This window comes from Mus pahari, chromosome 9, assembly GCF_900095145.1.
Source record: "Mus pahari chromosome 9, PAHARI_EIJ_v1.1, whole genome shotgun sequence".
Lineage (NCBI taxonomy): Eukaryota > Metazoa > Chordata > Mammalia > Rodentia > Muridae > Mus > Mus pahari.
Genome location: NC_034598.1, coordinates 24,851,007 through 24,866,681, shown reverse-complemented (window position 1 = coordinate 24,866,681; position 15,675 = coordinate 24,851,007). Strand labels below are relative to the sequence as shown.

Here is a 15,675-nt window from a genome sequence, read left to right as displayed (position 1 = left end):
AAAGAAAGAAAGAAAGAAAGAAAAGAAAAGAAAGAAAGAAAGAAAGAAAGAAAGGAAAGAAAGAAAGAAAGAAAGAAAGAAAGAAAGAAAGAAAGAAAGAAAGAAAGAAAGAGCGAGCCCTTTTACAGTTGCAGCTGTAGCTGAAGAAGAAGGGATCTGAAACGGGAGCTTAGAGGGTCAGAGAAAAGTCAGGAATGATGAAACTTTGGCACCGTGCATGACTGACAGGTTGTTAGGAACCTGGAAATCCGTATCCAGATTTTAACAGAGGGTTGTGCTTTAATGTAGGTAGAGAAATTCTTCTGTGTTGTTAAATAGAACTTTCTGGCACAGGGCTTTGAGTTCAATCCCCAGTGCCAAGAAAGAAAAATCTGTGTGATATTAAAAATGTTTCATTTCTGCCCTGTCAAATATCGTAGCCATAAGTAAGGGAACTGTATCTGAAGAGCTGAATTTTTCAGTTATAACACATGGGAAGTTATAGAAGTGTTAGTCAGAAGATTAAAAAGCCTAGCAGAGTTGGAAAAGTTTACCAACCCATTGTATTATTGGAAAGCACTAAGAGTAGATTGTGTATTCTCATCACAAAAAAAAAGTATATGAAGTAATAAATATCTGTATTTATCCATTTCATGGTATACACATTTCAAAATAGGATATTGATGGTAAATATACACATACACACACACATATACATACATACATTCATACATACATACATACTTTTTACTCATCAGTTTAAGATAAACAATTAGTTAAAAATAAACCAAAGCATGTGGCTAGCGGCCCCAATATTGGACAGGCCATTGTTAGAAGGCTGCATCAGGTTCATCAGCTAACCAACAAATGCTGCAAATGCGGGGGCGAGTAGGCACAGCTGGCATCTGCAGAGATGTCTGCCTGGGCCTTGCTCCTAACCTCAGCATCCTCCAAAGTGTGGTGCCGTCTCGGCTTCACTTCTTCCAAAATCTCACCTAGCTCTCTCTCTGGCTCGGAGCCACTCAGAGAAAGGCATTCTGGGAAACAGGCCAACTTCAAACATCGACCAGGTATAAAAGCCTAACCAACCTGCTTCCCTTGCCCAGTAGTCTCTGGCACTCCTCCTCCTCCTCCTCCTCCTCCTCCTCCTCCTCCCCAGCTATCCTGCTGTGTTTGTCTGGATGAGGTCTGTCCCATGTCCTTGTGTCACTCCCTCCTGTCTCCCTTCATCCCTCCCCAGTCCCACCCCCTGTCCGTCCCCCTCCCCGTGTCCATCATCTGTCCATCCTATACCCCCACCCCGCCCCCATGCTTGTTTTCTGATTTACTAGCAGGGCTTGGAGTCTTGATCTTTTGTCACAGTTTATATGCAGCATTGAATGTATGGGAGGACAGTGTTGAGAACTGTTGGGACAGAGGGAGTGTGGATCCGAGCTCAGATTTTAAAGAAGAAAAAGAATCATTAAACATTAACATATTAAAAAAAAAAACCTTCAGAAGAAACTGTTCTATGACTGTGGAATGAGAAGTCTACAACATCAGCCCGGCAGGGGGAAAAAGCCTTAGTCAGCACAGGAAGACTGACATAAAAACGTATTCCACAGGCATGTGATGCTTGCCTGAGATCCCAGCTCAGGAGACAGTCATGAGATGAGTTCAAGGCCAGCCTGAGCTACGGAATAAGGCACTGTCTCTTAATCAATTAACTCATTAATTCTATATGGTAGAACCCATTATTTTATTTTATTTTATGGTACCATATTTTATTTTATTTAAGGTACCATATCTTTTTATTATTATTCCTCTCTCGTCCATCACATCCTAACCCCAGTTAACAAAACTCTCTCCTCCAGACCTCCTAAGCCATGAAGATGCAGCGACGCTGAACGACGTGAAGACCCTGGTCCAGCAGCTGTACACCACACTGTGCATTGAGCAGCATCAGCTTAACAAGGAGCGGGAGCTTGTGGAGCGGTTAGAGGACCTCAAGCAGCAGCTGGCCCCCCTGGAGAAGGTGAGAACCCCCTTCAGACTCCCCTGCATTACCCTCTCCCCCAGTACACATGGGCTCCTGGGTCTCACTTCGATACAACTGGAACCACTCATCCAAATCGGTCCATTAACTTTTTGGTTCGAACCACTAAAGTTTCAATCACAGCCCAAATAAAGGGAATTGTCCGGAGTGCAGTAAGAGTAACAGAGCACTGAGGTCCGTTGTACCTCCCGTACCAGATTTACCAGCCCTGATACAAAGACTAGAATTACTGCCGACCCACTTTGATGTGCTAACAGTGCAGTGGCCTCACTTTCTCCAGCATCACCACAAACACTGGAATCACACACTGTCTTGTGGGAGCAGATCATACATGTGGTCCCTCACTGACCAAAACAACAGTGTGGCATGGGACTGTATTTTCATTTTAAGAAACTGGATAACTGGGGTTGAGGAGCAGAATAAGCCCCTTTAATATGGTGCCTGAGCTCTCGGAAGGACGGTTGCTACCACAGTGATACCACTGTGTGCCACAGTCATGCGGTGTCCTTGCCTGTCTGCAGACCTCGTCCTGAGCACATTCACTCAGCAGCCACAGAGTGCTCGCTGGCTCTCTTGTTCTGCCGTGGGGCATTTGAACTGAAACTGATAATGGATGCCATCTGGCATACCCGTGAGCAGACGTTACGACTTTTATGCTTCTCTTTCAAGTTAGCCTTGCAGGTGGATGAGCCCACTTCCAGGGCAAACCTCTAATAAAGCACACAGAAATCTTAGCTGCCACTGTAGACTTCTGTTCAGTGAGCGCTGCCGCTGTTATTTAGGAAACCGGTTACGTCTGGGGGACTGACTCCAGCTTGTTGGTAGGCCCTGTTCTGTTAGCGGACGTAGGGCAGTTTAAAGAGCTGCGAGGTGGCTCTAAAAGCCAGTGACTGATGCTGTCCACGTGTACCCAATAGGTACGAATGGAAATTAGCAGGAAAGCGGAGAAGAGGACTACTCTGGTGCTGTGGGGAGGCCTGGCCTACATGGCCACCCAGTTTGGCATTCTGGCCCGGCTCACCTGGTGGGAGTACTCGTGGGACATCATGGAGCCCGTCACCTACTTCATCACGTACGGAAGCGCCATGGCCATGTATGCGTATTTTGTAATGACGCGTCAGGTGAGGACTCCTCTTCACGTCTCTTTTACCTACTGGGAATGGAGCCGACAAGGGCAGCTCTCAGTTACGGGTCGGCACGATGGGGTGCTCGACATGGGGAGGGATGTGTAGGACACGGCCCTGGCCACTAGGGTGCATGTGCATAGATGCTTCCAGAATTGAGATTGTGGTAAGACAAGCATGGAAGAGTGTGACTCCGTAGGAGATGTGCTCCCCATTTTGCTTGATATTTATTTGTTTGCTATTTATAATGTTATTTTTACAGTGCTGAGGCTCAAACCCTCATAGACACTAGACTGGTGCTCTGCCTCTGAGCTACATCCACATCCCTACTGGCTTGATTTTCTGTATTTATGTAATTACTGTAACAGTTGGGTGCTAAGTGTCATACATTTCTTATTGAATTTTAGGAATGGAGAATTCCTTATAATTAATCGAATGCACAGACTGAACTCTAAGCTGCCTCTGTGTACGTTCAAGGATGTTCTGACTTCCCTAAAGAGGTGACCAGTCACTTTACCTTCAGTCAGTTCTCTATCAACCAAGGCCAGCTTAGTGAATGCCAGTATCTAGAACCAAGTTTTGTTGACCAGGTTTTGTTGGTTCGAGTGTCATGGAAATCCATGGCGTCGTTTTGAGAAGTATGATGGATTATAGCTTTTTGAATGTGCCAGTGATCAAACTGAGAGTCTCTCCTATGCTAGACACACGCTCTACCGCTGAGCTGAACCTAGACACACCCTCCACCCCTGAGCTGTACCTGAGCCCCATGCCCCACCCACCCCTGAGCTGTACCTGAGCCCCATGCCCCACCCACCCCTGAGCTGTACCTGAGCCCNCTGAGCTGTACCTGAGCCCCATGCCCCACCCACCGCTGAGCTGTACCTGAGCCCCATGCCCCACCCACCGCTGAGCTGTACCTGAGCCCCATGCCCCACCCACCGCTGGGCTGTACCTGAGCCCCATGCCCCACCCACCGCTGGGCTGTACCTGAGCCCTTGCAGCACTTGTCTCTGTCTCTTATACTGGATCTAAGGCGCATAGCCTTGAATAACAAACATCTGAAGCAGCTGAGACACACGAGACTCCCCGGGCTCCCTTTTCTGTCTAAAGCAGACTAAGAGTTGCTTCCTGCAGCTGCTTTTGAACTGGGCATGTCCCTTCTGCCGTTAGATCAGTGACTGTGCATCTAGGGTTGTGTGGGGATTGTAGTTAACCTTTCCCAGCCTCCCATACATACCTAGCAGAGAAGGCAGAAGGCAGAAAGTGGACTGTCCAATCCTCTGAAGGCTCACCCGGGTCTGCTGTGATCCTGTGACTCACAACAGTCACTGAGGGAGCAGAGCTGGCAAGCACGCCATCCGCCAGGCAGCCTGCCTCAGTTTCTCTCTTCCTCCTCCTGAGCCAGGGCTTTCACAACTGATGGTGTCCATTCTTAAATGTCTCTCAGCTCACCTGTGTTTACACTGTGTTCTAGTCCCCAGGGGGCCCTTCCCCTCCCTTCCTCTGCACTCCCCTCCCCTCCCCATGCCGGTCTTCAGTCTGGAAAGCTCTCCCTGCTCCTTTGCCTCCTATTTCAAGGCTTACTTGAATTCCCACCTTTCAGGAACATCTAATCAGTTTCCTACAACTCCTTGTCTCCCGTTTCCCGTGAAACACTGCAGTGTATTACTCTATTGTTCTTGCCCTGTGCGTTATCACAATTATTAGTTCAGTGTCTTTTCCTTCAAAGGAGACTATAATATCATCTTTTGTGTGTGTGTGTGTGTGTGTGTGTGTGTGTGTGTGTGTAAAGGTGTGGTTTGCTTGCTTTGGGGGACAGGTTCACACTTTGTACCTCCATGTGGCCTGGCGTCTGCCTGGGCTTTCAGCGTGCCAGGGTTACTTATGTGCCTCACCACACGTGCATAGCCTGGTGACAGAGGTTACTTATGTGCTCCACCACACCTACATAGCCTGGTGTCATCCACATCTTGCTCCCTTGTCCTGTAATATGTGTGGTTCCTTATATCTCAAGGACTGAATGAAATGAACAAATGAAAATAAAAGGCAGCCACACCCTTGGGCACACACTGGAGCCTTTCCAGTTACATCTTGAATTCAGAAACTCTTTGATATGTTCTTTCCAGTCAGTCAGCAAAATCTTAAAAATGGCATTTCCCTATGGATTTTGCATTTCTTTGATTATGAAAAGATTAAGCCCTCTCACATCTGCAAAAATGTCTGTGCACCTTTTTCTGAGGTGAATCATATATTTTACATCAAAAGCATGAATATATAGCCACTCATTTAGTTAGTCTCAATTCTGTAAATGCATACCCATTCTACAGATGAGGAAGTAAGGCTTGTTAGGATAAGAATTGCGTGTTGAAAACCGTAGGTCCAGGAACTGAACCCATGTGTCCTGCCCCCAGGCTTCCCTTCCTGATAAATTTGTATATCTCATTTCCTTCTGTTGAGCTCATTTGTGAGTAGTTATTTCTGAAAACTAAATCATCAGGATCTAGAATAACAATAGAAATACCGAAGACGGGGGCCGGAGAGATGGCTCAGCGGGTAAGAGCACTGACTGCTCTTCCAAAGGTCCTGAGTTGAAATCCCAGCAGCTACACAGTGGCTCACAACCATCTGTAATGAGGTGGGATGCCCTCTTCTGGTGTGTCTGAAGACAGCTACGGTGTACTTACATATAATAAATAAATAAATCTTTAAAAAGAAAAGAAAAGAAAAGAAAAGAAAAGAAAAGAAAAGAAAAATATTCTAGCACATAGGTAACAGAGGCCAGAGAGTATTGCAAGTTCAAGGTCATCCTGGTGTACACAGAGACTTGCTTGGGCTGAGGGGGTGACACTGCCCCGGAGAGCTCTGTTTTGTACACGCTCACTGGGGCTTGCATTGCTGCGGTGTTAGTCTGGAACACAGTGGCAGTTCTTCTTCATTATCATGGACTCATCGCTTTAATACTGTCTGTCCTGTGTTCCCTGCGCCACTGGACTCCCAGAGTACTGTTACTGCCCCCAAGTGACAAGTTATGACATAGCAGTAGTAACCAGGTTGTTCACACCTCTGACCGGAAACATTAGCCGATCGATTTAAATGTACATAATTTCTTAGGCTAAATATTGGCTTACCTAACTAGCATCTCTAATTAGCACCATGAGCCAAATGACTGTTAAGCAACATCTAGACACTTCAGAATCGTTGCAATGGTATGCTACGTGCGATCTCAACCTGAAGAATCTTTGTAAGAGCAAATTCCTTGAAATAAGACGATCTGGTGAGTCCAGGCAGGCCAGCCCCTACCTGCAATCATCCCAGCTTAGCCGTCGGAGAGGAGACAATAACACTCTGGTGGGCTGCAGTACAACACCACGGAGCACTGGAAATGAATAGACTCTGGCGGAGAATGACCAGCCAAAGCCCGGAACAGGCCAAGTGTTCATAGTCCCGGCTGCCTGTGGGGATGAGGCAAGAGGATCGCTTGAGCCCGGGGAAGCACAAAAGGCAAACAAAGTTTAAGAAACAACTAAATATGTAGCACAGCATGTGGGTCTGTCTACGAATACTTACTGTATTGGGTCTAACCAACAGTGAATTATCAACCAGCAGTTAATAAATGTCTTTAGAATTACTACTATTGAGGACTAATGGCTAATTTCTCCTTTGTGTTGTAGGAATATGTTTATCCAGAAGCCAGAGACAGACAATACTTATTATTTTTCCATAAAGGAGCCAAAAAGTCACGTTTCGACCTAGAGAAATACAATCAGCTCAAGGATGCAATTGCTCAGGTAAGTCCTGTAAGAATTCAATGAGCCCAGCCCCGTCTTAAATAGCATCGTTATCATCGATAACCATGGGCCTGCAATCGGGCAGTCTGAAGGAAGGAGACAGCTACCAATTCCTGTATAAAGGTGGTTAATAAAACTTTATTTAGCTAGAAGGTTGGTTTTGGGTTTGTTTTAAGGGGGTTGGTTTCCTGTTAGAAGGATATTTTTCTATTTGTTTGTTTTAAGGCAGGGTCCTCTGTGACCCAGGCTATCCTTGAACTCACTGTATAGCCGTTGTGAATGATTCAAACGCCTGTCCTCCTGCCTCCACCTTCCTTTCGGATGGACTCCACCGAAGGTTTAGGAGATGCTGAGGGTTGAGGTGAGAACCTCAGGCTTGCTGGGCAAATGCTCTGTCGGCTGAGCTGCACCCCAGCTGGTTTTGCTGCCTGTTGTTGCTGAAGAGACAGGTCTGGATGCCTGCCTTAGGCTGGCCTGTGACTGCAGGTCTGTGACTGCAGGTGACGCTCCAACCTCAGCCTCTCAGGCACCCGTACACTGTGTGCCCTCGCCGTAGCTCTGCGTCTCACCTTTCAGTAATGAAAACCGTGAGCCCCAGCTGTGCTGTTGACACTGGAATTTTTAGAGCTATTTTTTTTTTCCTTTTTTCATAGTCAGCTCTTCAGAACCTTTTTTTTTTTTTTTCTGTTTTCTTGTTTTCCTCTTCTTTTAATCTCTCTACAATGACCGATCCAAAGTCTTTCCAAGTGAACTGGATGGACGCTACAGCCAAAAGCAAACTGCACTGTGAGGCCGAGAGCCGGGGAGGACTGGGCAGGGTACGCGCGAGGGAGGTCATTCCGGGGGATGCGTTTTAAAGACACACTTCCTTTCCACAGAAGCTGCCCCTTTCAGGCTCCTGCAGTCCCTTTGATTTGAGTGACTAAATCCTCATTTGTTCCCTGTAGTCTTGGGATTGCAGAGGTTTTCAACAGTTACCAGAAGGCCTTCCTTCCTTAGAGTGTTTGGCTGCCCTTCTCTGGTGTGTGTGTGTGTGTGTGTCCATGTCTGTGTGTGTCTCTCTCTGTTGGTGGGGGAGGTTGTGGTATGTGAGTGTATGTCCATTTCTGTGTGTTTTGTGTGTTTGTCTGTGTAACTGTATTTGTGTCCATGACTGTGTGTGTGAGTTTGTTTGTGTGTGTGTCTCTGTCTCTCTGTATGTGTCTGTGTGTGTGGCACATATGTATATGTCTGTATGAGTGTGTCCGAATGTTTGTGAGCATATGAGTGTGTGTGTGTGTGTGTTTGCGCGTGGTACATATGTGTGTGTGTATCTGCCTGTGTGTGTGTCTGTGTACATCTATGTGTGAATGAGTGTGTGTGTAATCTGTGCATGCCTTATATATGTTTGCAAGTGTGCATGATCATGTACATGTGAGTATGTGTAGTGTGTGTGTGTCTGTCTGTCTGTATAAGTGCACAGTCACATTGATTTCTGTGGCTGTACATGAAGTCATTCTGAGCCACAAGTAATACTGACCAGTCATCTCTGGACCAGTACAAATAGAGGACCGTTAGCCCCACCCATGCTAATTAATACAACTACTTAAGGATGAGACCCAAGCACGTGACAGGCTCTAAAGATGCTTCGGTTGACTGCACACCTCCCTCTAATGCTGTGGTAGCAGTGTTAGACTCACACCTGCAATCCTAGCACTGAAGTCTGAGGTAGGAGGGCTTCTGTGAGGTTGAGGTTAGCCTAGGCTGCAGAGTGGGACTAGTTCAAAAGTCAACAACAAAGCCAAGCATGGTGGTGCACATGCTTTAACCCCAGCACTCAGGAGGCAGAGGCAGGCAGATCTCTTGAGTTCAAGGCCAGCCTGGTGTGCAGAGTGAGCTCCAGAACAACCAGGGCTACACAGAGAAACCCTATCTTAAAAAAAAAAGAAGAAAAGAATAAAATCAAAAATTCAATGACTGAGTAAAATACTTAACTAGATATTGAATGGATAAATAATCTTAAATGCCAGAGATGAAGACTGGCTCCTCCTAAAGGCTTGTGGAGACATGCTGTCACATATGTCTGCGATGGCCCCTGTGTCCTTAGGCTGGGCTCCTTATACCCCCTGGGCAGGTCTTTGCTGAGACTGGGTGGGGTGGGCAGCTCTGCCTTGGGCTAAAGTCTTAGGATTTTCAGAGTCCCTGGGAGGACGGTAGGGAAGGAGAGTGGTCCTGTCTCTGGTGTTGCTGCGGGCTTCGTTGGCTGCCCATCGTCATCTGTTGTTTCTATTTTAGGCAGAAATGGATCTTAAGAGACTGAGAGACCCGTTACAAGTACACCTGCCCCTCCGACAGATCGGAGAAAAGGAATGATCGGAGACAACGGAGAATCCCGGCAGAGAGCACGCCTGTTTGTAACTCACGCCGTTTTAATTAAAGCATGGCAGGTGGAGGCTGGGGCCCAGTTGGGTAGAGGGTTTTTACCTTTAATTCTAAAAACAAAACAAAAAAGGATCTTAGGGGAAAAAAAAGGGATCTTAAATGCTGAGGATCCGGCAATCGTGGAATCCAAGTGCAAAGGGCTTAGTGAATCTTGTCTTAAGCATCTCCGTTTGTTTTGAATGAGAATGAAGACTCTGTCGCAGCTGGGAGGAGGATGCTGGGGTGTCTGCTTCTTGCATCTTTGCAGGGTCTGCGGAACACTGGCACACCAGCACCCCACTCGGCTCCAGATTTTTTTTGTTTTTGTTTTTTAATTTAAAGTTTCTTATTTTTGACATAGGAATAAATAAGTGTATAAGAAAATCAAATCTGATTCATGATTGGCAGAGTCTGGGCCAGTGCGGCTAGCCTTCATTTTAAGCTGGACCCAGTCTCTGCAAAGGTTCCAGGATCTCTCGGTCCTGCACCCCTTTTCTGACCACCTACCTACTTATGGATACTGGTCGGTCACACTGCTTTTAACCACATAATCATTGGAATGAATTTATCATTGTTTGATGATTGACACTTGGATTATCTCTTAATGAGATCTCATGTCTATCTCCCCGGGGCTCTGAATCCGTGTCTAGAAGTCACTGGCAATACTGCATGAGGGTTTTTGTTGTATTTTTTTCTTTTTTTTCTTTTTTTTTTTTCTTTTTTTTGGTTTGGTTTTTTTTTTTTTTTCTAATTAGTCTTGAGAGGAGGAAAAAATTCCTCCCTTTACATACTGATCCCATCGATACCTTTATATACTGATCCCATCGATAATCCCCACTTCCTGCACACCACGGCTCAGAAGGCCAGTGCTCATCCGTATTACCGAAAGAGGAGGATGTAAGGTTTACAGATCGGCTAAAAATCAGGCTCCCAGTGTGTTTCAGACCAGGAGACTCTGGGTTAATCTAACACACACGTCATCATGTGCTCTCACAACTCCACCACCCCAGCTGCTGGAAATCGAGGGCGGATCTCAAAGGGTGCGGCTATCTTTTCACCAGGAATATCTTCCTATGGCTTCCTTTAGCCTGTCTTCTTCTCCACCCCGTTTATTTTTATCTTAAACAGAGAGAGGAGAATGACTCTTACACTCTGATAGAGTGTTTTCTACCATCTTCCCAGATGGTACCTGCACTCGAGGTCAAAGCACCCTGCCTAGTGTCCTGTCTTTTAACTGTCCGTCCTGGGGTCAGGACGGCCGGGAGGATGGGGCTTGCCACACAGCTGACTGGGTGCTTGCCTTTGGTTTGTTTCCTTCACATTATCCACCCCTCCTCGTGGGACAAGGGGTTTCTTCTTCCTCCTCCTTTTGGGATCATTGTGTATGAAAGAAAACCTTTAAATGACAAACCCAGACTCCAGGTGCCTTGACAGAGGTTGAAGGCCAGCCGCGCCACCGCTTCCACCACCAGCCGTCACTGGCCTGCCAGAGAGAGGATGCATGTCTCGGTCCCCAGCCCGCCTCCTCCTTCCTTCCTGTCCTTCAATCTCTCCCCTGTTTCTTTTCCTTGTGCAGATTATTTTTAAGCCACCTATCCTGTTTGTGTGCAGGGTTCTTAAGAAGGCATGGCACAGTGCAATGAGCAAATCCTCTGAGTGGTGTGGGGGGCAGGGGGGGTGGGACAGGCAAGATGTTGGACACATGTACAATCCTGTATCATTTATGAAATATGTATAAAAAGCAATGTACCTTCTGGAACAATAAATACTTATTCAATTTTTGAATCATGGCATCTCCTTCTTTACAACAAAGCCAGAAAGAAACTGCCTTTCCTGTGATTGTAGCGCGGAAGATTTTTCTCTCTAAAGTTTTATTTTATATAGGCTAGGCCTGGTGGCACACACATTTAATCCTGTTATTCACTCAGGATGCAGAGGCAGAGGCAGAGAGGCAGAGGCAGAGGCAGAGGCAGAGGCAGAGGCAGAGGCAGAGGCAGAGGCAGAGGCAGAGGCAGAGGCAGAGAGGCAGAGGCAGAGGCNGAGGCAGAGAGGCAGAGGCAGAGGCAGAGGCAGAGGCAGAGGCAGAGGCAGGTGGATCTCTGTGAGTTCTAGACCAGTGAGTTCCAGGCCAGCAAGAGCTACACAGTCAGAGCCTGTCTTAAAAAAACAAAGCTGGAGAGATGGCTCAGCAGGTAAGAGCACCAACTGCTCTTCCAGAGGTCCTGAGTTCAATTCCCAGCAACCACATGGTGGCTCACAACCATCTTTAACGGGATCCGAAGCTCTCTTCTGGAGTGTCTGAAGACAGACACACATACATAAAATAAACCTAAACAAACAAAACAACAACCACAAAAACAACCCAGACAACAAAAATAAATCAAAGTAGGCTTTATAAAAATAACAATATCAAAGCAAACTTTCTTGCTAGAGCCTGTATGTCATTAATTCTTCCCAAACATAAATAGATGTTATATTTCCAAATTTTCAGAGCCACCAAGAGGTCAAGTGGCCTCTATAGCCAGTATAAAGCTGCATTGAAACTGGTGTCCTCACCTTTTAATGGACAGGGAAGAAAACAAAATCACTTCTATGTCATTCTGCCTTGATTACCTGGTATTCCAGAAAGCTGCTCAAAGATAAATCTAAGTAAATAGTCACTATTTACAGAAACTGAATCAAAATTATAATAATCACTAACTAAATAGGACATTATCATGGGGAGCCACCATTGTCAAAGGGTGTATCAAACAACAACAACAGCATGGTGACTGGCTGCTCTGGTAAAGAGCCTGCAGAGCCATGTTCCTTCCCTGCAGCTTCCAGAGCCTCGTGGGATACCTCTGAGGTAAGAGGAGCGGAAAGTAGGGAAGGGTGAAACTGTTCCGCCATTGACTGTATGCAACATTCTGTTCAACTTTGCCTGGGGGATCTGAGGCAGATGAAGGGCAAACTGTGGCTGGGCTTCTCCTGGGGGGGGGGGGATGTCGAGCAGTTATTCTTTCTGCAAACGCCTGTGCTGTCTGTAAGATGTGGGTGTAACATCTACCTCTGGTGGAGGTTCATGGGAAATAATGGAGACAATGGATGAGCTCTGTTACACGGTGCTTCTCGAAGTATCCACCAGATAGTCGATATCAAAGCAAAGCTAAACAGACTCAGCAGGTCCCCTTCTGGGTGTGTGTCAGAAAGAATTTGATGATTCGGATGACTGCGTTATTCAGCTCAGCCAAAGGGCAGAAAAAAAATGTCAAGTGTCCCTCGGCACGCTTCTACAGACAGAGTGGCAACAGATGGCTGGATGCAGCCGTGAAAGATGGAAGTTCTGACATGGATGAACTGTAACGATCACATGCTAAATGGAAAAAAAAAAAAGTCATTAAAACCATTATGGTTCCACTTGTGTGAAATATCTAATCAAATTCACAGAAGTATAAATGATAGTTTTCGGGGAGATTTTTATGTTAGGGATAGTTGTTGTATTTAAAGCTGCAGATTACCACTAAAGACAGACTCTCTGTCACTGGGTGTGGCAATGAGTTTGGCTGAGGGGACATGAGTTTTTTTTCAGCAGAGGGTCCTCAGAGATGATCTGCACCTCCCAGAAGGTTGTTGAACTGAACGTTCTTCTACCTCTGTGCACCCATTCTGTTGAAATGGTGGTCCAGATGAGCCATTGCTCTGGAGAAAGAACAAGAAGAGTGGAAGCTAGCTCACAGGTAGGCCGTTGACTCCAGTGACACGTCCCAGCTATAGCTGTTGGTCTCTTAATTCATGTCAATGCATTAATGACCCACTGAGTAGTCAGGGGGCCATCTGCATGACCATGGAGCCGCCCAAGAGAGCCTGGTGATGTTGGTGACTCCCCCTCTCCCAGAATCTATCAGTAGCCAGTTCAGCAGCAAGGGATAGGGTCTCATGAGCCCCTCCCAAACCAGATTGGTGACAGGGCCAGCCTTGTGCAGGTCAGTGCTGGTAACCATGGTTGTGAGTTCACGATTGGAATTCTTTCAAGTCTACATGGCATTTTGAAGCCTGTCACCCTGTCTTCTGACTCTTACACACTTCTTGCCTCCTGGTCCTCAATGTTTCCCGACCCTTACAGGGGAGTGACATAAATGTCACTGATTTTTTTTTTTCTGACACCCCCCATCTTTCCTTTTCTTTTCCCTAATAAGTCACATACCATGTATGTCTTCCATAAAGCACCTTTGGAGTCGATTCCTTGGGATCGTACTGAATGTAAAGTTACCTGCTTTATATGTTTGCATTTGCATATGCTTTATAAGTGTGGCCCATGCTAAACATGGCCATCTCCTTCAAACATCTCTGCTCCTGTGTCTCAGCCCTTGGACTTCCCTCTTCAAGACCGCAGTTTCCTAGTCTTCTTTGCAGAGTTTCCTGCCAGTGACCACATATTAAGTGTTAATGTCCCACAATGCTCTATCTATCCTAGGGCACACTTCCCTTGGGCAATCTCGCCCACTCCCCCAAATGAGGTACCATTTATATGTTGAAGATTGTCCCAGTATGGTTCTGAGTCTCTCCAGAGCAGCAAGCTGGCTTCCTCTCCTCCCTGATGTATTGCCCTCTGTGTGATAAGTTTCTTCCCTGTCACCAGGGTATTTGGGGGCCTAAATCCTAAGAACACATACTTTAGGAAAACTGAAAATATAAACAAGTGCTAACATTAGCAATGGGGGAGAGGGCACTAAATGTTACAATAAAGAAGCAAATGATACAATAAAGAAGCAATTAATCAAATCTGAAACGGGAAACACTCTTTAAGTGGATGGTTAGATGACTGGCCTATAGTATAAGAGGCAGGATGATGTAGACACCTCAATGAAGTTTACAGTAAAACTCTTGCTCAATCCTGATTCAAAGTAGCAATACAAATGAACGTCTGAAACTATTGGAAAAGCTAAACACAGATAGGATATCAGATGCCGAAGAATTATCCCTGCTTTCCATAACTGTAAGAACAGCCTCGCAGTGACATAAATAAGAGAGACCGCCTCTTAGGGATGCACTGTGGAATGTGAACAAAATAAAATCAAGAAGATGTCCGTGAGCTTCACAGCTGGGTGTTCGCCATCCTTCTTCTGTCCTGTATATTTTTAAAGGCAGGTCAACTAAAAGGGAGAAAAAAAAAATGGACAAGAGTGGGAGAGGGGCGGTCCTGGCGTCCCGGGGATTCTTGCTATCTGGTGCAAGTCCTTGACTCCAGCAATCAATCTTGGCAACAAGCCTGGGTTTATCTCAGGCACACATCCTTTGTTTTTTCAAACACATATGAAGCACTGGGATGTCTTCTCAGGGACAGGAAACAGCGAGGCTTGTTTTTTTGTTGTTGTTAAAAGCAACAGCAGCATTGCCCAGCTATGGAGTCCCATGCCATCCATCACTGCCGTCAAACTACAATTTAATACCCTAGGGGTCAAGTTGCCTGGGTCCTAACGGGGAGAAAGAAGCAAAGTTAGATCCATGTGACCCCTTGTTTACCGGCAGCCCCTGCAGATTCCACTTCTGTTTACCATCACAAGCTAGAAATAAGCAATCTAGTAATAAGCACTAATAGTTTCTGAAAATGGAACCCTTAGAAGAAAGAAGCCACAATCATTTGGGAAAAGCGCTTAAGACCATTTTAAAAAAATGTAAGGGCTGCCTTCCCAAACACGCTTCTTGTTCCAGTTGCTAGAGATGTGGTTACCCAGAAAACAAACTCAGGTATGGAAGGGACAAAGGGGACATGGGGATAAGCTCTGACTTTGAGGCTCTAAAATTGGATCAGGAGAGAGAATGTATTTCCCTCAGATCTACTTAAAATAGATCTTGGCACATGGTTAGCCCACCCTGCTGATTGGCCCCATTGCATTGTCTTTTTACCGTAATTTCTGGTTCTGGGTGTCCACAGCCTAGAATACCAGAGACCTTTGACCCCTACGTCTGAAGTTACTACACCCCGGCCTGGTGACGTCTAGTGACCCAGTCCCCACGGTTTCCCTCGTTGGACCAGGATTTTGTTAATTAATGGGTAGTTCCAAATTTGGGGAAGTTCCTGCTATCATTTTAGTGTGAGAACTGGATAAATAGATAACCCTTAACACCTCATGGAGAGGAAACCCAGCATGGAAACTCCAGGCATCACAGCTGGGTTGGTAATGCCCGAGTGAAGGTTTGTCCCTTCAGAAACTCTGAGACTGGAGACCAGAATAAGGAAAATCTAGGAACGTCTTCAAGAGAATACCAGCCCCTCACAGGCCCCTCACTACCTCCTCGTGTGTGTGTGTGTGTGTGTGTGTGTGTGTGTGTGTGTGTGTGTGTGTGTGCCTGTGTGCATGTGTGT

General features: G+C 46.1%; 1 protein-coding gene across 1 annotated transcript in view; it reads left to right on the top strand.

Annotated features, from left to right (window-relative positions):
• The window catches only part of Mcu (mitochondrial calcium uniporter), a 170,979-nt gene extending 159,868 nt beyond the window's left edge, over nt 1-11,111 (top strand). Inside the window, exons 5-8 of the mRNA XM_021205230.1 lie at nt 1,833-1,993; nt 2,932-3,135; nt 6,810-6,926; nt 9,201-11,111. Of these exons, the coding sequence (XP_021060889.1) occupies nt 1,833-1,993; nt 2,932-3,135; nt 6,810-6,926; nt 9,201-9,278 (560 nt within the window). The 3' untranslated portion in view covers nt 9,279-11,111. The remainder of the gene's footprint in view (nt 1-1,832; nt 1,994-2,931; nt 3,136-6,809; nt 6,927-9,200) is intronic.
• Nucleotides 11,112-15,675: the final 4,564 nt, after the last annotated feature.